At 47.0% G+C, this 23,405-nt stretch overlaps 1 protein-coding gene across 3 annotated transcripts; it reads left to right on the plus strand.

Moving 5' to 3' along the window:
• The first annotated feature begins 265 nt into the window (after positions 1-265).
• On the plus strand, positions 266-22,986 carry DOK5 (docking protein 5). Of its 3 annotated transcripts, none has more exons than XM_066198844.1 (8): positions 266-413; positions 10,090-10,197; positions 14,948-15,062; positions 15,164-15,283; positions 16,012-16,201; positions 18,709-18,844; positions 20,936-21,056; positions 22,357-22,986. In XM_066198844.1, exons 1-8 carry the CDS (start codon positions 348-350, stop codon positions 22,422-22,424), a joined length of 924 nt encoding a protein of 307 aa, XP_066054941.1. In that variant the 5' UTR covers positions 266-347; the 3' UTR covers positions 22,425-22,986. The 3 variants fall into 3 exon arrangements, with proteins under 3 accessions (XP_066054941.1, XP_066054942.1, XP_066054944.1); XM_066198845.1 differs by having other exon boundaries at positions 16,051-16,201; XM_066198847.1 differs by lacking the exons at positions 266-413; positions 10,090-10,197 and adding an exon at positions 13,439-14,782.
• The last annotated feature ends 419 nt before the right edge of the window (positions 22,987-23,405 follow it).

A 23,405-nucleotide genomic window follows, 5' to 3' on the forward strand; every position in this document is an offset into this window, starting at 1 on the left:
GGTCCTTACCGGGGCGGTGCTCTCGGTACCGGGGCGGTGCTGTCCTTACCGGGGCGGTGCTCTCGGTACCGGGGCGGTGCTGTCCCTTACCGGGGCGGTGCTGTCGGTACCGGGGCGGTGCTGTCCCTTACCGGGGCGGTGCTCTCGGTACCGGGGCGGTGCTCTCGGTACCGGGGCGGTGCTGTCCCTTACCGGGGCGGTGCTGTCGGTACCGGGGCGGTGCTGTCCCTTACCGGGGCGGTGCTCTCGGTACCGGGGCGGTGCTGTCCCTCCCGGGGCGCGGCTCCGGCGCTGCTCGGCCATGCGGGCGGGCTGAGCGGCGCCTCCGCCGCCTGTCCCGGGCAAGGATGGCTTCCAATTTCAACGACATCGTGAAGCAGGGCTACGTGCGCATCCGGAGCCGGCGGCTGGGGGTGAGTGAAAATGCAAGGATCGGCATTTCGCTATTTAATTTTTTTTTTCCCCCGTGCCACTCCTTTGTCTTCTTTTCGCAAATTGAGCTCGGTGGAAACAAAAGGACTAAGAGAGAGGAATGAAGGCACCTGTATATATATTACATATAGGTGGCTGTGTGTCTATATATTTAATTTCTCCTCTCCCTCCCGTCGGGAGCCGGGGATGCTGCGCTGCCTCCACCTCCGCTCCCTGCCCTTGGCTCCGAGCGCGGCTCCGGGCGGGACCCGCGGCTGGCGGGGGCTGTGCCCCGGGGCTGGGGGTCCGGGGGGCTCCGGGCAGGGCTGAGCTGAGCGCTGAGAGCTCTCCGGAGCCGCTCCGGTGCCGCGGGTGCTGCTGCCGGGCAGGCTTTGGGGTCCTGCGTGGGACCGGTGAAGCTTTGCGGTGTCGCCGGGGCTTTTGGAGTGGCTTGAGTTGAGCGAAATGTAAATCCACGCGGCCCCCTTTGGCTCCTGGTTTATTACGAAGGTTATTTTCGGGTTGTTTTGCTGCCCTGGCGCCTTCCCGGTTCCGGCTGTGGGCGCTGGATGTGCCGGGAGTGGCAGGGCAGTTCCCGCAGTACCTGGGCTGGAATGAGCTCTGAAATTCCAGGGCTGTGCCTCCGCTGGGATGGGACTGGAGAGCTCCGCGTCCCTGAGTGAGCCCGGCGCAGCGGGGATGCCCCCGGAGGGAGGCTTTGTGTAAATAAAACCTTTTCATTTCTGTGCCTGCCTCTCGGGAGTGGAAACGAACCGATTGTTTGTGTTTGTTAAGAGCTGATGGGTTGGCAGTTCCGAATTTGTTCTTTTCGGGGGAGTGTCTGTGGTCCTCTGAACGCTTTTGCTGCCTCACTGCAGTTACAGTTCCCTTCTCTTGCTGCACCCATGGGCAATGCCTTCCCCACAGTTTTGGGAACTTGAGCCTCCCTGGCTGCTTTGGGAACAGGGGAACATTGAAAAGCCTTCCACCAGGCTGGATTTCTCATCCCTGTGCTCGCAGGCACAGTTCATTGTGTAGAACCAGGAGATTCTGTGACATTTTGAGGTGATGTCACCCGGAGGGCACTTGTAGTAAATCTGGCACAATTGGTGTGTCGTGATTCAGTCTGATTTCTGAACATATATATATCAATGTTCAGTTTGCTCTGGCATAAAGGATGAGTAAGATTAAACTGTGACACGTTTTTCCATGCTGTAACAGTAAAGCTCAATGAATAAGGTTTATCCAACTCCACAATAGTTGTAAATGCTGTCGGAGCTGGTGCCTTGCCTTTGTTAAAGCTTTCCAGGCCACTCTGAGGGTGCTGCTGGTGAGGAAATGTTGGGTGCCCTCTGAGGAGATGTGCATGTGACAGCTGAGTGCAAAAATAGAGAAACGGAGAATGACACCGAGCCCTTGGAAATGGAACAAAGGTGAAACGTTTCCTTGGAAAAGATAGTTTGGGTTTTGTTCCAGTTCCAAAGGTTTGTGTCGTTGTCAGTGGCTGGGAAGTGCAGAAGGGGTGATGCAAAGAAAAAATAAAAGTGCTTTTGAGAAGGAGCCCAGGCTGGGTCCCAGAGAGGTGCCGTGGCTGAGGACAAGCCACGAGGTGCCCCCAGCTCTGATTTTTCTGTCCTGGCAGCCTTCCCCAGCTGTGGAGGGACCCTGGGAGGTGCTTTGGGTCTGGTGCTGCAGCTGTGACCTGGTCAAACCCTGCTCCATTCCTTGGGAATGCCCAGCCTCACCAGCAGCAAAGCTTTTCTCTCCTGGTCCTTTCCAGCTTGGGAAGTCTTGGCCCACGACTCGAGAGCAGATGTGGCTGCAGATTCTTCCTGTGGCATTTTCTGTGAGCTGCTTACGGCCCCGAGCCCTGATTTGCAGCAGAAATGGGCAATTATGGTCAGTCTGGGCTCTCCAAAGGCAGGGCTGGAGCGTGTCCCTGCTCCTTGGTGCACCTTCCTGCTGGCTGCAGGTGTGATGTGACACCTGGAGCTGCAGCTGGCTGAGCTCCTGGCTGGAGCAGGAGCCTGAATTCAGTTTTACTCCGTGGCTGGTGTAAGCTTGGCTCCTTCAGAGGGTGAAGGATTTGTGCCAGCGGGTTGTTTTTGTGCTGGGGAGGGGCATGGGACACCCAGGAGCTGCAGGTGGGAAGGGAAAAAAAATACTTCAGAGTATAAAGCTGTAACTTTCAGACAACTTTCCCGTGCTGTGAACACATCAGGAAGGGCTGCTCCAGCCCCGTGTAGGATTGCAGTTTGATTGAGAGGGATCTCAGCACTCCCTGTGTGGCAGGATGTGAGTGGGAGTCGCTGAGATCCATTCCCATATTCTGGTGGCACAGCTGTAATCAGAGCATTGTCTCCCCAGGCTGAATGCAGCTCCTGCCTTTGACTCTCCCATGTCAGCGCTGTGGTAATTCCATCTCCAAGGGAACTGGGAGCAGAGCTCGGAGCCACAAATTACAAGAAATGACTTTCCTGAGTGACTGGGGTGCAGGTGCCACATTTGGAGTGAGAGGGGTGCAGAGGAGCAGCTTGCTCAAAGCCCAAACCTCCTTCAAAAGGAACGTGACACTTCTGGAAGGCCCTGCTTTGTCATTCCAGAATTGAATTTAGGCTAATTAGTTTTGCACCCGGACTCTTCCTGCGCGCTGGAAACGTGCGGCTTTAATTGAATATTATTTAATAGAATAGTTCCCATAGCAACATTTGTATCCCGTGTGTGTCTTCTGCAGAGCCAAATATATTCAGGAGAAAGCTCGCTCCTCCCGACTCTTCCCGTCCTTGTAGGGGAGGAAAAGAATTCCCTCAGCCAATGGTGTGGGGCTGGCGTGTCATTAGCAGTGACAGGCTGTGTGCTGCAAAACTGCTGACAGGGCACGAGCCCAACATCCCAGAGTTCCTGCAACCAGGAAAAAAAAAAAATCAGCTTTGCTTTGGGAGGAGGGATTCTGGCCCAGACCACCAGGATCCGTGTTTTGGGGAGGAGGGCGCTCGGTGCTTTCACAGCCACCCCTCAGCTGATGGAGGGATTTATGTCTGTGGGTGAAGCAGGGCTGTTGCTTTATGGCCTCTCTCTGTCTGAAAAGTCATTTTTGTGCTCCTCATTTTCAAATAATTTTGCAGTTAAGGGGCTTTCAGGCAAAGATGTGGGAATGGGAATAACAGTTCTTTACTAGGAATATTAAAAATACAAATGTAGTAGTAGGGAAAAACCCCAAAAAACAAAAAACGAGCAGGGTTGTTTGACCCTGTTGGTCAAGGTGTTGGTGTCAGCCCAATCCAGTCCTCCTGCAGTGCCAGCTGTGGTCCTGTTGGAGCAGAGATGATCCCGGAGAAGGATCCAGTGAGGCTGAGATGGGTCCGGGCTCCCTCTGGGAATCCAGAGCAAACAGGCTGTGCTGGTGTTCTGAATGCCAGCTTTGATCCAGGCGGGAATGCTGGGCTCCTCCCCCTGGGTGGAGCCTCTCCCCATGGGATGATGGGATTGTATCAGCCCTGCAGTGAGCCTGGATGGCCCATGAACAGCAGAGATCCCCTGGAGGGAGGATGGGTCCTGGAAGGGATAAAGAGCACGGCCCCAGCTGGTTTAACAGCTGGGCCACTGACAGAAGGACACACACCCACTCCCCTGTGGAGTTATGGGATAAGGAAAACATCTCTTCAATGGGTTTCAACAGCTGGGAATAGAATACATCTTGTATTTGCAAACCACAGCCTCACACTCGGGTCTCAATCCCTGCTGAGGCTGAGCTTCCCCTTCCTGCACGCACTCCTGAGCTCCTGTGGGAGATATCCCTGCTGCGACTGCGGCAGTGGAATTGTTCCCACTTTAGTGTGACCCTCCTTGAGGACAGAAACGGGATCTCTGTGGGTCGGGTTTCTGTGCTTGCTGGGCCTGACTGGCCCAAAACATCTTCATCGCATCAGGGGGAAGGAATGTGGGGTCAAGGGTGTCACACACTGAATCGGGGCACTCCTGGCCAGCCCCTGCGAGGGACCTGTAGGAATTCAGTCTCCAGCTTGTGACAGGAGGGAGCTGAGGCTGCCACAGCTCCGCAGCCAGCTGTTTGCTCCTAGGAAATGCTGGAGCGGTGTCAGCAGCGCTCGAGTATTTCTGAGTTGATTAAAAAACTCAGTGAAAAAAAATAGTTCTTAGTTTTCTGGGTTGCCTGCTTTGATTTGCTGGCAATATTAACCTTTCACCTAAAAGGAGGAGGACGTAAAGCCTTGCTGGGTTTATCTGAGTGTTGGGTGAGGAGTTCCCTGTTGCACAGCGGTCACGTGCGAGACTGAACTGGGGAAATCCAGCAGCTTTGTCCTGTGGGATGTTCCTCAGGGAGCAGAGCATCAGTTGCTGGCTGCACACCCTCATTTCAGGTGGGAAAACTTCTTAGAAACTGGGAGAAACTCCTGCACAAAGCTCAGGACTCGTCCACCTCACCAGGAAGGTTTTGATCGCGGAAAGCTGCGGAGAGATCGGAGCTCTCGGGGTTTTGCTGTGCTTGGTTTTAATTAAACTGAGCCCTGTGGCAGCTCCATTGAGGAGACTGGTGCTGCACGTTGCCAGTGACATGTACTTTGACAAGTTCTGCACAGCTCTGCTTCTGCGAAACCCTGTGGGAGGAGAGGTGGGGTGGGGGAGAGACAATCTGCGGGACTGGAACCATATGGTGGGAGAGGTTTGGTGCCTGGATACATGTGCCAGCAAGTTAATGTGGGGATCTGGGAGCCTGAGCTGTGAAAACTGGGAAGAAGAATGATGTAAGGCTGGGGGAAGGGGGGAAGGAGAAGGGAAAAGTTGTCTGCATCTCCACTTGAAGCAGCTTTATTAATAAAACTCCGTTCACCTATGCAGCTCCTTTCAGTCTGGAAGTTGGAGCCGGGGAAAAACTGAACAGATTTCTCAGGCGCCGACTTCAACCTGCAGGATATTAAGCCCACTGGAAAATTCAGAGTTCTGGCGAGCTGCTAGATAAGGTGTCAGAATATATTCACAGATATTAAAGATTTCTTGTTGCTTGAAGCTCGTCAGTGGCGGCAGGGATGGGATCCAGAACATTCCTTGGGGGAGTTGGGGCGTTTTCCCTGAGCTGATGAGGGGAGGGATCCCAAAAAACGCCAGGCAGGCCTGGAGCAGCTCCCTCTGGGCACTGGGGCAAGAGCCCTGCGGGGTTTGTGTGGCACAGGGGTCAGGGGGTGAGAGTCCGGGTCAGTCTCTATGGGCTCAGTGCCTTTATGGGGTCAGCCCTGGCACTGGGGTTGGAGAAGGGTTTGCCATCTGGGTGCTGTCACCTCGTGTCACCCCTGGGCTGGGGGATGGGCGTGCTCAGCCTGGCTCTGGAGGAAGGAAAAGGAAGTTTTGCAGCTGCCATGGGGGAATTGCGTTTTGTTTCTTTTAGTGTTTAACTTGTGAGAATAGCGTGCAGGGATAAGGGTCTTGATTTGTCCCCGAAGAACCCCACCAAAACCCAAAGAGGACAAAGCTCAGAACTGTTTTTATTTTATTCCTGGTTGTTTGTTTGTTTTTTTTTTTTAAATTCCTGGTTTTCCCCCAAAAGATCCTACAGATCATGATTTACAGTATACAGCTCTTGCTTTGATGCTGGCCCATTTCAGGAGGAGGAATGGGGGTTTTTTTATGCTTTCCAGCCTGTTTTCAGCTAAATTACCTTCTGTGTTCTCCTTTGGAAGATGGGCTTGGTTTGTGAAGCAGAACAATCAATTCCAAATGTTTTCATGGACTGAACTGACTCCTAAACGAGCGCCTCTTACCCAATTTGCTATCTTATTCTAAAGGTGTTTTATTGTGACAGGTCTAAAGCAGATCTGACCCTTTCCCCTTTATCCCAATCACTTCCCTGCCCTGATCCTGGCTCTCTCTTCCCTCTTTGCTCTTCCTTTGGTAGAAAAATCTGGGATTTCCGGAGGTGACAGCACCAGCCCTGCAAGGCTGTGCCAGGGATGATCGTACAGGCAGGGAAAGAGGAAGGAAACCGAATTATAAACAGGTGAAATCGACCCTTGGGGGTGTCTCTGATGCCTTTTCACCGTCGGTTCCTTTCCCAGTGCGAAATCCTCCCGTGGTGCGCACGGGCACTGCCCCGGAGCCAGATCAGGGATAAATAACATTTCACAACGCCCGTGGAAACACTTGAAAGAAAGTAACAGATGCAAGGGCTGCTCCCGAGACTGACATCTTAATTTGAGCCTGACGTCTTAATTTGGTGTTTGTGTAGCTGCAGGAATGCCGTGGAAGGTGATGGACTGTTCCATTATCTTTTTGTCTGACTTCATCAAGTGCTGTCAGAAACACCAGTGGGAGTTCAGGCTGTTGAAATGAATATTGGTGGGGGTTTTTTTTATTTTTTTTTTTTTATTTTTTTTATTTTTTGTTTGTTTTACTGATAATAATGTCACTTGTTTCAATTCAGAAGATCAGTGGGGGAAAATGAGTGGTGTTCCCCCTCGGTAATGAGGGTGTAGGAGGTTAAATTGTCCCTTTACTGGCCAAGTGGTGTTTGTCTGGGGGACCATCCATGAATTCTCTGTGTTTGGCAAAGGAAAATTCCCTGTGAATGTCCCCGGGAAGGTGAGGGGGGATGTTTGCTGAGCTTCTGAATTAACTCATCCCACTGAGGGGCAGAATCCTGGCACAGTGCTTATTCCCTGTTTAATGGAGCGGTGGAAAGCTTTTACAGACATTTTTAAGGCAGCTTTCTCGAGTTTGGATCTTCCTAAATATGAATGAACTCCTGAATTCTTTCATTGCTCAGCTGGGACGTGAGACATTCGTACCAGCTGGGTTTGTCCATTTGAACTAACGTGGAGAGCAGCCTGGAAAAGGGCAGGACCACAGGAGCCGCTGGAAAAGGGAATTCTACCAGGGAAATATCGGCTCTGGAATCCTTGTTTTATTCAGAGTTTCTCTAAGTCAGGATTGGTCCGTTCCCCTAACTCAAAAGAAAAACAAAACAAAACAAAAAAACAAATGAAAAGGAGCTTCGTGTCCTGTGGGGCCCAGAGCTGGACAAAGCACTCCAGATGTGCCTGCCCGGCTGGGCAGAGAGACAGGACCACTCCAGATGTGCTGAACAGAGGGACGGGATCATTCCAGATATGCCAATCATAGGGGCGGGACCTCTTGGCACGGATTTGTTCTTCTACAAGCACAGCAGAATTCTAGATCCCATCCCCTGCCCAATTCCCTTTGAGCTGAAAATGATTTCAGGGCTCGTTTCCCACCTTTGGACTCTGAAGTGACAAATTAAAGCAGTTTTTTGTTTTTGTTTTTGTTTTTTTCCTTAAGTAGAAGAATGAAGACCCAAACCTTGGCTGGTTGCCTGTGTAAACAGCTCCTGCTGGAAGGACCTTGGCCCTGGAATTCCAGCCCAGCCAAAGTCCAACAAAACACTCCCAATGATTTTCCATCTGCCCCCTTCAGGGTGTGAGCTTCCAGCCAGCCTTGGGTAAAGGGGCAGCACTTTTTTCCTGTTAAAAGACAAAAAAAAGTCAAATTTCAGAAGAGACAGGAATTTCTCGAGCACTGTGCTGAGCTTTTCCTGCTTTATCTCTTTCTGGAGGTTACCAGAGTCACAAAAGGCAAATTCCTGCCAACATCCCAGAGGTCCTGGAAGGCATCCCCAGCTGCAGGGATGAACTTGCAGCTCCTGCTTTGAAAAAAAAAAAAAAAAAAAAAAAAAAAAGGCAAAATTTGTGTTTATTTATTTGACAGCAGGTTCAGTGTCCCTGTAAATGCAGCTCGTTGGGATTCTTTGGTTTGGGGCAAAGTGCAGAAAAACACAGCAGAGGAACAAACCAGGGCGGCTTCCCCTGAAGGTTCACTGGTGCTCAGAGGAGAGATTTGCCAGGGGAGACTTTGTGCTGCTGTTTGTGACCTCTGGGCCCCTCTGAAATAACAAACAGGGCTGGGATCGTGTGTTTCAGCAGAAAAACCTCTCTGCTTTCCTGCAGTGTGGTGGAAGCCACTTATTTTAGTTTTTAAATCAGCCATGTGATCCCCCCCACTGCCTCAAGATCTGAACAACAACCTTCCCCCCTCCAATTTCTCAATATTTGTCCCTTTTCAGATTTTTTTTTTATTATTTTTTTTTTAGATTGGTTCCTGAACAAAAATCATGAGGGTTGGGGCAAAGCAATGCAGATTTTAGCTTCTAAATTGAAATCTTTTGTTTCTTATCCTGTGGGATTTTCTCTTCCGTGCTTACTGGGTGGAATAATTTGTGTTTCATCTACAAAGGAGGAGCATTTTGGGCACTGGGAAATTCAGTCCTTGGTGATTTTGTGCTCGGCTGAGGAGGTGAGGGCTGCCACGTGTCCCTCCCACCCTCATTTCCAGGGTTCATCATCACAGGACGGCAACCCCTGGTTTCAAGTTCCCTCTCAAACCCCAAAGCTGAGAAAATCAGAAGAATTTATTTTTTTCCCCTGCTTTCCCTGAAAGCCGGGCTGAGGAGCCAAAAAGCTGGAAAATAATCCTGAAAAAAGAAAAAAAAAAGGGGGGGGGGGAATTCAGTTTCAGCTGGGTTTTTCAGCAGCCCGGCCATGACCTAAATGCTCCTGCAGCCAGGTGAGCGTGAGGGTCCATGCGTGAGATGGGAAAAATGATAAATCTGAGGAGAAACAGCTAAAAACTGGTGGGAAAAAAGCACAGCCAGTCAGTTAGCAACCTTTTTGGGGTTCAGCAAAGCAGTTACAGCCACTTTTCACGGACATAAAGACTCTTTTGGCCCCTCAGGGCTCAGAGGATGGAGTTGTTGGGGCACAGAGATGTTGTGGTCACTGGATTTTTGCTGTGAACGACGCACTGGCGGCCTGCCTGATTGTATTTTATTTTTTCGTTGTTTTTGTTGTTTTGCTTTTGAAATCACACTAATTTCGGCGGCGGTTTGGGTTTGTTTCGAAGCCGCCAGGTGTTAGTTTGGGATCGCTGGTGGAGTGTGGGCTGTGAGCAGTTGGCAGGGCTGGGGATGCTCGGCAGGCTGAGCTCAGCTCGGAGCTCCTGGGAGGATTGCAGGGAATGCTGGCAGGGGCTGCAGAGGTGGAAAAGTGCCTTTAAAACCAGAGTTCGCCCCTAATGACTCGGATTTAAATTCAGGGAGGAAAGTGAGGATGGCTCTGGGTTGCACAGGTTAAATAATCTGCTTTCTCTCATTGTCGGTAATTCAGTTCTGCTCCCTTGTGTTCACAAAACACACAGAGGGTCACCCCAGAATTCCTGGCTGCATCCAAAGAATTCCCGGCTGCACAGTGTGTGTAAGAACTTCCAGCTCCGTGTGAAACGCTGCATTTATTTCATTATATTTGTTTTCTTGTAACTCTGCCAATTATTGATGCAAATCTTTGTTTTTTCCCGTCGTGTCAATGCAATAAATGAGCAGCACCTCGGGTGATGGAGATGAGATCCAAGAGGGATCTAAATGAGGCTGGAATTTCTTTTCTCCCTCGATAAAATTCCCTATTTGCAGATGTTTAACCTATTTCTAATAAGTCAGGCCCAGAAATAATTCCTGGCTGCATCCAAAGCACTGGGGTGGAACTCCCCAGAGCCTGGGCTGGTCTTGTGTCTAAACTCCTGAGTTGGGGTTCAACTTCTCTGGGATTTTTGGGGATACTCAGGCCGGTGGAGATGCCGAGTTTGTCCTTTTGTGTTCTCCAGATTTACCAGAGGTGCTGGCTGGTGTTCAAAAAGGCCTCGAGCAAAGGGCCCAAGAGGCTGGAGAAGTTCTCAGATGAACGAGCTGCTTACTTCAGGTGCTACCACAAGGTGAGGCAGGAGGGTTCCTCAAACTTCTATTGCCTGATGTGATGCCAAGAATAAATATTATAATATAAATAATAGAAATGGTATAGTTATATTATTCATATTTAAAAATAATATTAATTATTTAAAATATTATTTATTATATAAATATTATTTATCTGTTTATTTATTTAAATTTTATTTATTGCTTAAAATAATATTATTTATTTAATATATTATTTATACTATTTATATATTACAGTGTGAGCTGCACAGTGTGTGTAAGAACCTCCAGCTCCGTGTGAAACGCTGCATTTATTTTATTACATTTATTTTATTATAACTCTGCCAATTATTGAGGCAAATCTTTGTTTTTTCCATCATGTCAGTACAATTTATGAGCAGCACCTCGCGTGATGGACGTGAAATCCAAGAGGGATCTAAATGAGGCTGGAATTTCTTTTATCCTTTGATGGAATTCCATAGGTCAGGCCCTGTTTGCAGGAGTTTCACCCACCAGCAGCCTGGATCTTCAGAGAGCAGACCACAAAAAGCCTCAACTGCCTCAGAGTTCTAAGTTCCAGTTTTAAGCCAAGCTTAGTCTCTGCTTAACAGTCACGTCATTTCCAGCTATTCCTTCTCCTATAAATTTGGTTTCTGGATTTCCCTAGTAGCTGATTTGACAGGAATGAACGATGCTCAAAGTCCAGAGTGAGTCGCTGAGAACTAACACACAAATTCTGGGAGGTTTTTACCAGAACTTTGCCAATCCCGTGGGCAGGACCTCAAAGATCCCCCAGCTCCACCTTGGGGACACCCTCCCCTATCCCTGCTGCTCCAAGCCGGGCCTTGGACACTTCCAGGGATGGCTCTGGCTGATGAAAAGTGGGAAAAATTTGATTTTCTGGGGTTCATTTGGATTTTGAGAACATTCTCAGGCAGAGAGGGAGCTGAGAGCGGGGATGGTGAGTGAGGCTCTTCTCTGGTTTAAGCTCTTCTCTCCAAACTGACAGGTCTCCTTTTATTTTTAACAAACCTCACTGAGAGGGAGCTAATGAATATTAAATGGCATTTCTGGGCAAAATGTGCTCGTTTATAAAGAGCACAGGTGGATAAAAATGAGGGTGGGTTTTTTTGTTGTTTTTTATTTTTTTAATAAGCCTTGTAGATGTGTGAAATTTCAATGTGGTGAATGATGGAGCTTCTGAGAGGATTAAATATGAGCTGCTGAGGGAAAAAAAAAAAAGTGTTAACTATGAGCTGCTGCTCTGTATTAGGCTGTAGTCGAACGGTTCTTCTGAAAATCATAGTTAATTATTGGTAAAAACACCCAACAAAAAAATTACATGACAGCGTCTTCAACACTCACTGCTTTCCACCTGCTTTTTATTGACGAAAATTTTGGTGCTGTAGTTGATAAAAATGTCGAGATTTTGGTGCTCAAGCCCCCGTGCAATCTCAGCTCCTGGTGCTGTCACTCGTGGGCAGGAGAAATTAATCCTGCGGAAAAACAAACACCCCAAAAAAACCCAGAACCAAACCCAGGCAGAGCCTGTGCAGGTGTCAAGTGTGCCATGAGCTTGTGCTGGTAAATCCAAGGCTCAGACAGGCAGGTGGGAGCAAAACCTCACCTGCTCATCCCCAGGGTGTCAGGAATTCAGCAGGATGCAGGTTTTTTATTGGAATATTGAGGATTCTGCTGGCACGTCACAAAGTCAGAAGAAATAAGAATTTTTATTTTTTTTTTTTCTTAAAATTAACTCCTGCCTGGGCTCTGGAGTGACTCTGAAATGCTGCTGGAAGGAGAATCGTGTCTAAAAACCACCTGAGGAGCCCTCACTGAGCCCATCAGCCTCGGGAGAGGTTCCATCCATCACCGAGCCCTGAAGGGTGGGAAGGGAAAGTGATGGATGGAGCTCATTTCTCACCAGCACCTGCCTCCTTCACTCAAGGGTTTCCTTCTGAGCCTTCCCCTCTTTTTATTTTTTCTGGCATGGATTAAAGAGTTCCTGGATTTGTTGGTGCAGAGGTTGTGGTGGCACCAGTCCCTGGGGCTGAGAATGCAGCTCCTTCCTCTCCCCACGTGAATTTTGGGTCCCCGGCCCTGCCTTGGGTGGTGCTCCTGTTCTTTTGGAGAGTCCACATTTGTTTGCATTTGAACATTTGTTCAATGCTCAAGACATTTGTCCTTGTCTGCAGCTCTGAGTTGGGACATCCTCACCACTGCAGGTGCAAAACAGAAATAAGCACTTTGTTTTTTTGGTCTAATATGAACCTTTAAATCCTCTCTGACCTAATCTTGCTCTATTTTTTAAAAGTGGAAAGGTCACAGTGCCCTAAAATAAAGGTCACGTGAGAACAGTCATCTGTAGCTTGTGGAGTGAACTGGGAATTTGCATACACAAAGCAAATTGCCCACTTAATTCCTTTGGTCCCACGAGGGAGGGAAAATAATTAAGATCCAGGCTGCAAAACCTGCACTGAGAGTTCCTTTCCAGGTGACTGTCTGATTTTCCCTTGTCAAACATAAATAAGCAACCACAAATGGCCACGTTCTTCAACGAAATAATACTGGAGGAAGGAAGGAATTCTGATTTCTTTTGGCTTTGTGACGTGCCAGAAGAATCCTGAATATTCCCATCAAAACCGAACTAACTGTGTCCTGCTGACAGGAACACACCGAGCCCTCGGGGGCTGCTGACTTTTAATCCCGTTGCATTAATTTGGCCTTGAAGCAGCAGAAGTCACTGAAAGACTCTTTTCTGTCTGGTTATGGAATAATCCCTTTGGAAAATTGGACTGTGGGACTTGTAATTGTTTTCCAGGCAAAACTGTATCGGGAGCAAATGAAACGTTTCAGGTCTGACCACTCTGCTGAGAAGGAGCTGTTGGACATTTCTGTTAATTATCACTTAGCTAATAATGCAATTAAATAATGCAGCTTAGCTGGGGGTGAGGCATCAGGGTCAGGCGTTTGAGAGAATTAAAGGAACTTTTCAGGGAGTTTAAAAACTAAATTCCACTAAAATTCCACCCAGTGGGGCCTGTGGAATGTTTGTGAGGAGGAGAGGAGAGAAAAGAGGAGGAGAGAAGGGAGAAGAAGGGAAAAGAGGAGAAGAGGGAAAAGAGGAGAAGAGGGAAAAGAGGAGAGGAGAGAAAAGAGGAGAGGAGAGAAAAGAGGAGAGGAGAGGAGAGGAGAGGAGAGGAGAGGAGAGGAGAGGAGAGGAGAGGAGAGGAGAGGAGAGGAGAGGAGAGGAGAGGAGAGGAGAGGAGAGGAGAGGAGAGGAGAGGAGAGGAGAGGAGAGGAGAGGAGAGGAGAGGAGAGGAGAGAAAAGAGAAGAGAAGAGAAGAGAAGAGAAGAGAAGAGAAGAGAAGAGAAGAGAAGAGAAGAGAAGAGAAGAGAAGAGAAGAGAAGAGAAGAGAAGAGAAGAGAAGAGAAGAGAAGAGAAGAGAAGAGAAGAGAAGAGAAAAGAGGAAGAGAAAAGAGGAAGAGAAAAGAGGAAGAGAAGATTGAGCTTGGGCTTTTAGCTCCCTCCAACCCAAACCCTTCCATGATTTTATGCAAAATTTAATCTGTTTTTCACACTTAGCAGGTTAGATGTGTGCAGGCAGATCTTACAACCTGGAGTGAGCAATAACATTTTCCATTAAACGTTCCCCTGGGCTTTCCTGGGAAATGTTTTATCTCTCCTCATCATGGGGGCAATTTTCAGTGAGCCAAGACAAGAGCCATGAATCCTTAATTAAGATTAAAAGGCTAGGTGCTTGGGAACCATTGTGTGGGCCATAAATGTAATCCCTTTTGCTCTGCTCTGAAATGCTCCCCATGTTTGAGAATTCTGCATTAATTCAAACAATACTTGGAATGCTGAGGATTTTTTTTTGTAGGAAATTGCTTTTTTTGGCGTGTTTTTGATGGGAATGGGAAGGATGGAAGAGTTTTGGCTGAGTGGATGTGTCAGGCTGAAGCTCTGCTTGTTCTGTCAGCTGGGAAACGACTGACTGATTAAACCCTGCTCCTGCTTCAGAACTCTCTCACTGCACACCTCTGCAAGTATTTTTAAAAAATTTATATATAAATATAAATAATATAAAATATAAATATTAAAAATTTAAATGTAAAATAAAAATATTTTCCAACCATTGTTTAGCAGCCAAACAACCAGAAACCTGTGTTTCTAAATCTTTAACACTAGAACACTTTGTGATAATGAAAACTGCGATTTTATTTTTGGGTTGGGTTTTTGTGGTTTTTTTTTTTTTTTTTTTTGGAAGTGGACCATTCTAACAAATCCTCAACTTCCCCTCAAAAAAAAAAAAAAAAAAAAAAAGTATAAAATAACTGTTTTATCCTCTGTGCTGAAAGCTGTGCTGGAACTCCAGGTGGGTGAATCCTTTAGGTTTCCACCTCCACCTGTCTCTGGTTCTGCTGCACCAGGTTGGTCTTGCTCGTGCCCCTCGTGTGAACATTGCTCAGGCTGGAGGGAGCTTTGGTTCCACCTTTCTCCCGGCTGAAATTCCTTGAGGATGGTGTCACAGGGATGTCCTGCAGAGCTGAGAGAACTGCAGGGCGTGGCTGGAAGACGGAATTTCCCGTGGAATTCCCGAGGTGATTCCTGGCAAGGCTTCGGAGCCATCACAGAGATTCAGAGCCTGCTGAGGCTGCCTCACCTTTCCCTCCCTCTTTTCCCTTCTCTCCTCCCCATTATCCAACCAAGAAGGGACAGATCTCTTCCCAAGCTCCTCGTTAAAACCCCAAATTGTGCTTTTCCAGGTCACGGAGCTCAATAACGTGAAGAACATCTCGAGGCTGCCGAAAAGCACCAAGAAACACGCGGTGGGCATTTATTTCAGTGATGACACCTCCAGAACTTTTGCTTGTGACTCAGGTGGGTGACAGGGCCACGCTCCTTTAGAAAACCTCGGAGCATTCGTCGTGAAATTATAAATCTTACGTACCTACACGCAGATTTTCTGGGCATTTATACAGAACTTGAGGCAGATGAGTGGTGCAAGGTGCTGCAGATGGAGTGCCTGGGAACACGAATTAATGACATTAGCCTCGGAGAGCCTGACTTGTTGGCGTCTGGAGTAGAGAGGGAGCAGAGTGGTAGGTACAGAAATATTGACCTTCTGAATTTTTGATTGTGTTGTTTTCAAGCCTTTTAGGCCGGATTTTGGAAATAAAGAGGAGCAAAACTGTTTTTCCAAGCCTTTCTTGCTGTTTTTTTTTTTGGTTGGGGGGGCGTTGGGTTTGGGTTGTTTGGGGGGGGTTTTTTTGGCTTTTGGTTTTGGTTACTGCCTGAGATAATAAATAAGTTATCTAGAATTATTTTGGGGTAGCACTTCCCTTTCTCAGACGGGTTGGCTGCTCTTGGAGATGGGAACTATTTGTTGTGTGGGGTTTTTTTTTTTTTTTTTTTTTTTTTGGTGAGATATCAGAGACTGAGGCTTTGTAAAGAGAATAATAAATAACAGTAATCACATGCAGAACCTGAGCCCGTGGCTACTCCACTTTCCTGTGCAAATGAGCTCATTACCTGCACGAGCAGTGGATTTATTCACACGCACAACTCCATGAGCTGTTTGCAAATACCGGGATTATGCTGGTGCACTTCTCCTCAGGCTCTGGGTGCACACACAGATATTTGGTGCCCTTTGGGTGCAGCGTTTGACTGCCCCAAACGTGGAGCTCGCGGGAGTTGTAGGAAGGAATTCTTTGTGCGGGAAAAATGGGTCTAAGTGGAAAATTATAGAAGTGGAAAATAGGAAATTCCTTGATTGACTTGCACATGTGCGGGGCAGGGATTTTAGACTAACCTTTTGTTTTTCTCCCAGAGAGATTCAATGTGTATTTGATGCCATCCCCTAATTTAGATGTGCATGGGGAATGTACCTTGCAGATAACATTTGAGAATATCTGTCTTTGGGACATCCACAATCCCAGAGTCAAACTCGTCTCTTGGCCGTTAAGTGCCCTCCGGCGCTACGGGCGGGACCCGGCCTGGTTCACCTTCGAGGCAGGCAGGTAGGTGGGAGGATTTGCTCCTAGACCATTTCCAAAGGGTTTCCAAGGATGAAAAGTGGGAAATTGTGGGGGTTTTATCTTCTTTCCTGTTGTTAAATGCTCGAGAGACGCAGTGTTCGTGTTCAGTCTCAGATGTTTATTAATTCTTATCCAGGTTACAGTCTCACAAGCTGTGAGTTCTAGCTAGCAAAGTAGAAAATGGCTCTGTCTCTAACTCTTTGCAAGGTATTTTAAGCACAAATTGTCAAGTTATGAAATGACACCTGTATTCGTTTTACTTTTAACCCAATAACCAACCGCCTGTGACCCACAATGTGGAGTTTTCTACCCAATTACAAAACACCACCCAGTCCATGAAGAAGAAGAAGAAGGTGAAAAAGAAGGACTCAGCCTCTGCCCTAAATCCTCCATCTTGTTTTATATCTATATTACTGAATTCTAAACCCTTAAACTCTGAGTTTCCCACCCTGTGACATCACACACTTCTATCCAAATTCCACACCCACAATCCCAGCGCTGTCACTCAATTTTGGGAGCCTTTTCCATGGCCTCAGGTCCAATGCAGTGTTTGCTTGGAAGTCAGTGCCTGTCAGCACAGAAAATCTGAAATTCTCAGTGCCCAGGGTTCCCACAGTGTGGGAAATGGATTTGTAGGGAATTCCCAAAGCCTGGCAGAAAGCTCACATGGCATTGTGCATCTGTGTGCAAACTCTGAGGTAAAATATCCTGACTTAGGAAGGCCATGGGATAGGACAGACATTGCTGAGAGAGAAATGGAACTGGAAACAAGTTCCAGATGATGACCTTGCAAATAGACTGAATCCTTTGGAGAAACAGAACTATGGAAGATGAATTTATGGAACATTTATATATGAAAATAGAACATATGAAAGATGTATTGTAGTAGGATCCACGAGGGGTAATTTTGATGATTGGCTTTAAGGCATTGGCAGCATTGTGTGGCAAAAGCTGATAGGCCAAGAAATGCTCATAATGGATTGGAATTAGGAAATAGTTTGGCTTCTGATTGTGATGGTGTGAATTGCAGCATCTGTCCTGTCTCACCCTTCTCATGAGACTGAAAATGGAATAAAATCTTTTAAAACGCCTCTCAGGTGACAATAAGGGAGCTGATCTTCAACCAGAGGCCAGTCTGGACCCATTGCTTCAAAAAAACCCCAAAGAATTAAAATATTGAGACAAGTATAAAACCTCCCCAAAAAACCCAATGAAAACACTAAAACAAATACAAACCCCAGTTAAAATGCTGAAACAAGTATACACCCCCAAAAAAATCCCAGATAAAATTTGTATTTATTGTTTCAAGGGGAAGACGAAACTTCTGCAGAACTCATTAAAAGTCCAGAGGAGGAAGAGAAATTAATCCTGCCTGACACAGATTCCAGATAGAGCCTAAATATAAAATATCTGGGCCTTGTGCAGGAACTCTCCAGAGCTTTTGCACTTGTGAAGGAACCAGCTGAGCCTGTTTGGAGAGAGTGACCCAAACATGGCCTGGGACGCTAAATGGCACCCGGGCTGCCAAGAGGCACAGGCAGGAATGATGCCTTTTCCTTTTTGCCTCTTTTTTTTCTTTTCTGTGTTCCCTGTATTCTTGGCATTTGTAACTATTTGTATTTACTTGTGGCTCTGTAGCCTACTGTATTAGTGGCTCCTTTTCCCAGCGATTTTCCATGGCCTTTCCCTAGGCAGAAAGACAAAACAGATTCCAGAGCTCCAAGCCCTGGGGGTACAGGGCTGCCTTGGTTCTCCCTGGGAACCAAAGAACAATTTTTTAAGATACATTTCATGGACAAAGTACATCCAGTGCCAAGGGGGGACTCCAGAGAAGGGACTTGACCTAGAGGGGATTGCATCAGCACTTGTCCTCCTAATTGGGGCTTTTTATTAATTTTGTTAATTTTCCAAAATCTATGAAATGTCCTCACCCTTGTGGGGGTGGGCTTTGAGGCCTTCAATTAAAGATTCTCTTTTGTAGCCCTGGTTCCGTGCTGGAGGTGTTTTGGTTTTCTGAAATTCTTTTCCCAGGAAATTTTCTGTAAATAGGAGAAATATTTTTGTAACTGTAACTGTGTTGTTCATTCCTTTCCCTAGGAGGGAATTCTTGATGTCCCTCTGCTCTGACCAGTGTGAGTGAAAAGGTTTTGCCTTTGTGTCACCAATCAAATTGGTCTGTGCAAAATAGTATAAAAAGAAAACACATCCCAAAAACAAAGAAGTCATTTTCAGCCCTCGGAATCTCGGAGTCTGTGTCATTGTAGTGTCAAATAACGTCACTCTTTTGTATCCCCTCCTGACTGAAACGATCTGGAGTTCCATTTCCAGGTTGGAGAAAGGCAGCAGAGGTGGGAACGATCCGTCTGTTCCCCCTTCAGCCCCCTTTGCTGCTCACCCCTCGTGCGAGAGCACTTTCAGAGCAGCACAGGGGAGGTTTTTCTGGAAACTTCCACGTCCCAGCTGTGTGCCCTGTGCTCTTGCCTCGGCAGGATGTGTGACACGGGAGAAGGGCTGTTCATCTTCCAGACCAGGGAAGGGGAAGCCATCTACCAGAAGGTGCACTCGGCCGCCCTGGCCATCGCCGAGCAGCACGAGCGGCTGCTGCAGAGCGTCAGGAGTTCCATGGTAGGCACCCTGCTGGGCTGGGATCGGGATTTCACACTGGGAATCAATCAAAATTTGTGCTGCTTCAGGGGGATTATTATTAGTAGTAGTATAATCAGTATCAGTATAATTATAATTATCATTTATTTTTTATTGTCGTAATCATTATTATCAGTATAATTATCTTTTTTATTATCATCATCACCATTATCATTATCGTTCTCATTTATCAGTATTCGTCAGTATAATTACCATTGTCATTTATTTTTTATTATTGTAATCATCATTATCAGTATAATTATCTTTATTATCATCATCCATAATCACCATTATCAATATAATTATCAGTATAATTTATTATTATAACCATTGTTATCAGTATAGTTATCTTTATTATCATCATCATAATAATTATCGGCATAAATAATAATAACTATTATTATTATTACTATTGTTGTTGTTATTAATTCTGCTTGATTAGAAAGTTCAGGGCAATATGTATAACTGGAATTCCTGCTCAAGCATAAAAACAACAAGGACACACACACTCCTCGATGTTTGAGGGTGCAAAGTTACCAATGAGTGTGAATGAATCCTCTCCTCTCAGTGCACAGTCTCACTAATTTCCTGCAATTGATCAGCATCATGAGTTTGTCTGGAATCATTTCTCATCAATCTATTTTAAAAAAATGTGGCTCCTGCTCAGTTTTCCATTTGCTGAGTGGTGTCTGGGCCCCAGGGAAGGTTTGGGAAGGGTCAGACAGGTTCCCTGGGAAGAGCTGGACACTTTGATCCTTTCCGAAACGTGAGAGGAGCTCACCTGAGCTCACCGGCAGTGAAATATCATCTGACACCAGTAAAATATCACCTTTCCCAGTAAAATATCATCTAACACCATCTTTGCTGGGTTTTACTTCTTTCTTTAAAACCAAGAACCTCTCAGTTCTGGTTAATGAAGAGCGTTCTTGTTCAAAAATATCTAAATTTATCTTCAGTGGAGACAGATGGATAGATGAGACGAGTACTCAACAGTGCCTAAATTAAGCAGATTAAAATTAACCTAGGCTGGGTCAGCATAACTTCAGTAGCATTTGCAGCCCAGCAGGGTCAGAAGTGATGGGGGAACCTGTTGAGAGAACAATTTCATTTTCAGAAAGCAGGGATCAGCTCTGAGAGGACAGTGAATATGTTTGCAGGCAACTTCGAGTTTGTTGGCCTTGCATTTATGGAGTAACATCTTTAACAGATGATGTAAAATCTCCATCCTCCAAGTGCACACAGACCCACCAGATGCAGAGCTGCTGCAGATTTCAACAGGCAGCAGCTGCACAAGCTCTAAAAGAGCTTTTCCACCAACACTGCGTCCCACCACAACCCCTAAATCCGATTTTACAGACCCAGAGATGGGGGAACTGAGGTGGGGTAATTTTATGTCCCACAGCTGCAGGCTGTCCCTGGCTGTGGGAAGCAGAAAAAGCAGAAAACTCCCAGAGCTGTGTAGATGGAGGCCTGGAGACAGAAAGATACAGGAACAAGGACGTGCAATAATAAAACTCTTGTTTCTGTGCTGTGTAGGGGTAGCTACAGCACAAAAATATATCAAACAATATAATAGCAAAGTTTAATAATGAGGCTCTGTGCTTTTAGAAGAGGATAAAAAGTTTCTGAATAGCAAGAAATACAAAAAAGTTCTATGGAACATGACAGACATTGTTAAAAGAGAAATACAACTGGAAACAAGTTTCAAACGGTGGCCTTGCAAATAGACCAGGTAGTTTAGAGAAATAGAACTGTGAAAAGTGCGTTGTAGTAAGACCCACGAGGGGTAATTTTAGATGGTGATTGGCTTTAAGGCATCAGCAGCACTGTGTGGCAAAAGCTGGCAGGTCAAGAAACACTTATAATGAATTGGAATTAGAAAATAATTTGGCTTCTGATTGTGATGGCGTGGATTATAACACCTGTGCTGTCTCACCCGTCACATGCGACTGGAAATGGAATAAAATCTTTTAAAACACCTCTCAGTTATCCCATCTCTGGGTCAGAAAAAGGGATAATCCAACACAACTGTAGTTTTAATGATTGGAGCTGACGCTGTGCCCTGCCTTGCAGCTGCAGCTGAAGCGGAGCGAGCGGGCCGTGTCTCTGGGCACCGTGGTGCCCCTGCCCCGCAGCGCCTACTGGCACCACATCACCCGCCAGCACAGCACGGGCCAGCTGCTGGGCCTGCCAGGTAAGGGACACGCCCTGACACCTGCCAGGGCTGGCACTGAGCCTGAACCGCTGCACTGCACAGAGTGTCACACCCTGTCACCTGCCCAGGGCTGGCACTCAGCCTGAACCACTGCTCTGCACACTGTGTCACACCCTGTCACCTGCCCAGGGGTGGCACTCAGCCTGAACCACTGCTCTGCACACTGTGTCACACCCTGTCACCTGCCCAGGGGTGGCACTCAGCCTGAACCACTGCTCTGCACACTGTGTCACACCCTGTCACCTGCCCAGCTCCAGGAGGCAGAGAGGGATGCTCCAGGAGCTGCACCAGGGTAGGATAGAAAGGGATGGATGCTCCAGGAGCAGCTCCAGGATACAGAAAGGGAGGGATGGATGCTCCAGGAGCTGCTCCCATGGTCCCTCCGTGCTCTCCAAGGGACACCCAGCGGTCCCCGAGTGCCTGGCTGGGTGTAGGAGGGATCCCAGCCCAGCGGGAGGCAGGAGGGCTCTGCGGGGAGCAGCTCTGCCCCCGGGCATCTCAGAGGGTTCGAATCTGACCTCCGGGCTCCTTAGAGAGAGGGGAACCTGCAGCACCTGATGTGCAGCACTGACGCCTTCGTGCTTCCCCTCCTGGAGCAGGAGGTGCTCAGATCTCGGAGGAGCTGGGCCAAAGTCGGCACCGTGGAGTCGTGTTTGTTTTCAGAATTAAAAACCCCAAGCGAAAAAAAAGAAAAAAAACCTTATAGGAGATATTTTTCCTGGTTCTTCCTTTCCAACACTAGAGGGGGCAGGCAGCACACGGAAAGCTCCATCCAGAGGAGGGATGGGAGGTGGAAACAGCAATTCCTTGCCTGGTCAGAGTTGTTCCAGGATGAGGGATGGGAAGAGGAGCTGCCGGTGGCACAGTCTGTGCCTTGGCCCTTTCCTTTTCCCTTGACTGTGCCTTTCCAAGAGCCCTGCATTAAATCAGTAATTCAGCACGGAGCTGACCCGGGTACAAACCACTGCATGGCTACAAACCACTTGTTTTATATTTAGAAAAATATCTTGTTAGACTGGGGGGAAAAAAAAAAAGGGATCTAAAAGAGCATTTTTTTTACATTTTAAATGCAAGTCAGAGCTTTGGAAAAAAGCTAATTTCCTTTGTACAAGTTTCTGTTCTGAAGGAAGCAGTAAAGAAAATCTGCGTGGGTATTTCTGAGCTGTAGCAGCAGATGAAGCAGGGTTAGGTTTAATTAATGAATCTGTGTGTTAATCACTGACTGGGGTGCCTGTGTTTAACTGGCCTTGTTCTGTTTTTTCCACCTGGCTCCGTGAAGATGTTTCCAGCCCGGTGAAGCTCCATCGCACGGACACTTTCCCAACCTACAGGTCAGAGCACCGATAAAAATCCGGGAAGAACTTTACAAACTCTTTGTGTTCTGACCCACCGCCCCGGTGGATGACAGGGCTGATGACAACCACGGATGGACACGCAGAGAAGTTCAGGTTGGACAGAAAAAAAAAAAAATTCTTGCAATACAAAGGGATTTTTTTAAACTTTTGCCAAAAGCGGAAACTCCTGCGTGGATGTTGGGGAGAGGAACCAAACCACCAAACCCTGCGGTGAATCTTTTATATCTTACAGCTGGCCGGAGAAGAAATCCCTTCCCCCCAAACACTTCCCGCTGGTTTGTAAGATAGGTCTGGTGTAAATATGTGAGAGCCCTGCTGTAGTGTGGTCGTTTTGTCACCCTGGTTTGTGGCAATGCTGGTCCTCAGTTATTCCCATCATTGTTACCCTCGTCCTGATCTCTGCAATGGTGGCCAGTTTGAAGCAGCTCTCGGACACAATTTTTCCTGTTTGAAGACTTGATTGATTTCTTTTAAAAGAATCTCCTCTTTTCCTGTATTTATTTCCAGCTCTGTAAGCATTGAAAATAAAATAAAATAAAAAAAGTCCCACGCAATTTGTGGTGCGGTGTCTTTTGTCATTCAATTAGCACAATTTTTAATTTTATTTTATTTATTATTTCTTTCTTTATTTTTTTTTTTAAAAAGGAGATCTTCCATTTTTTGCTTGACCAGGATTTAATAAAGCAAGTTTTGCCTCCTTGAGGGAAGGCAGTGATTGAAGTGGGTTGGTTTAGCATTTGTCTGAGCGAAACACCTTTTTATTCTCCCAGCTTTCAGTGCTGTCTGTGCTTATTCTTGTAACTGTGTTTAGTTTTCCTTTCCCCTCCCACCTTAGAGCAGAAAAGCACCGTTAATATTTGAGTCGGCGAGCAGATCTTCAAGTCTGTGACTCGCAGCCAGATTAATTTAAAGAGTCACACAGATAAAATTAACTGGATCAGGGTTGTATCTGAGCCCTGCTGTGGGCAGTGCA

Source organism: Chamaea fasciata, unplaced genomic scaffold (genome assembly GCF_029207755.1).
Source record: "Chamaea fasciata isolate MVZ Bird 193981 ecotype frontalis unplaced genomic scaffold, bChaFas1.0.hap1 SCAF_17, whole genome shotgun sequence".
Classification (NCBI taxonomy): Eukaryota; Metazoa; Chordata; class Aves; order Passeriformes; family Sylviidae; genus Chamaea; species Chamaea fasciata.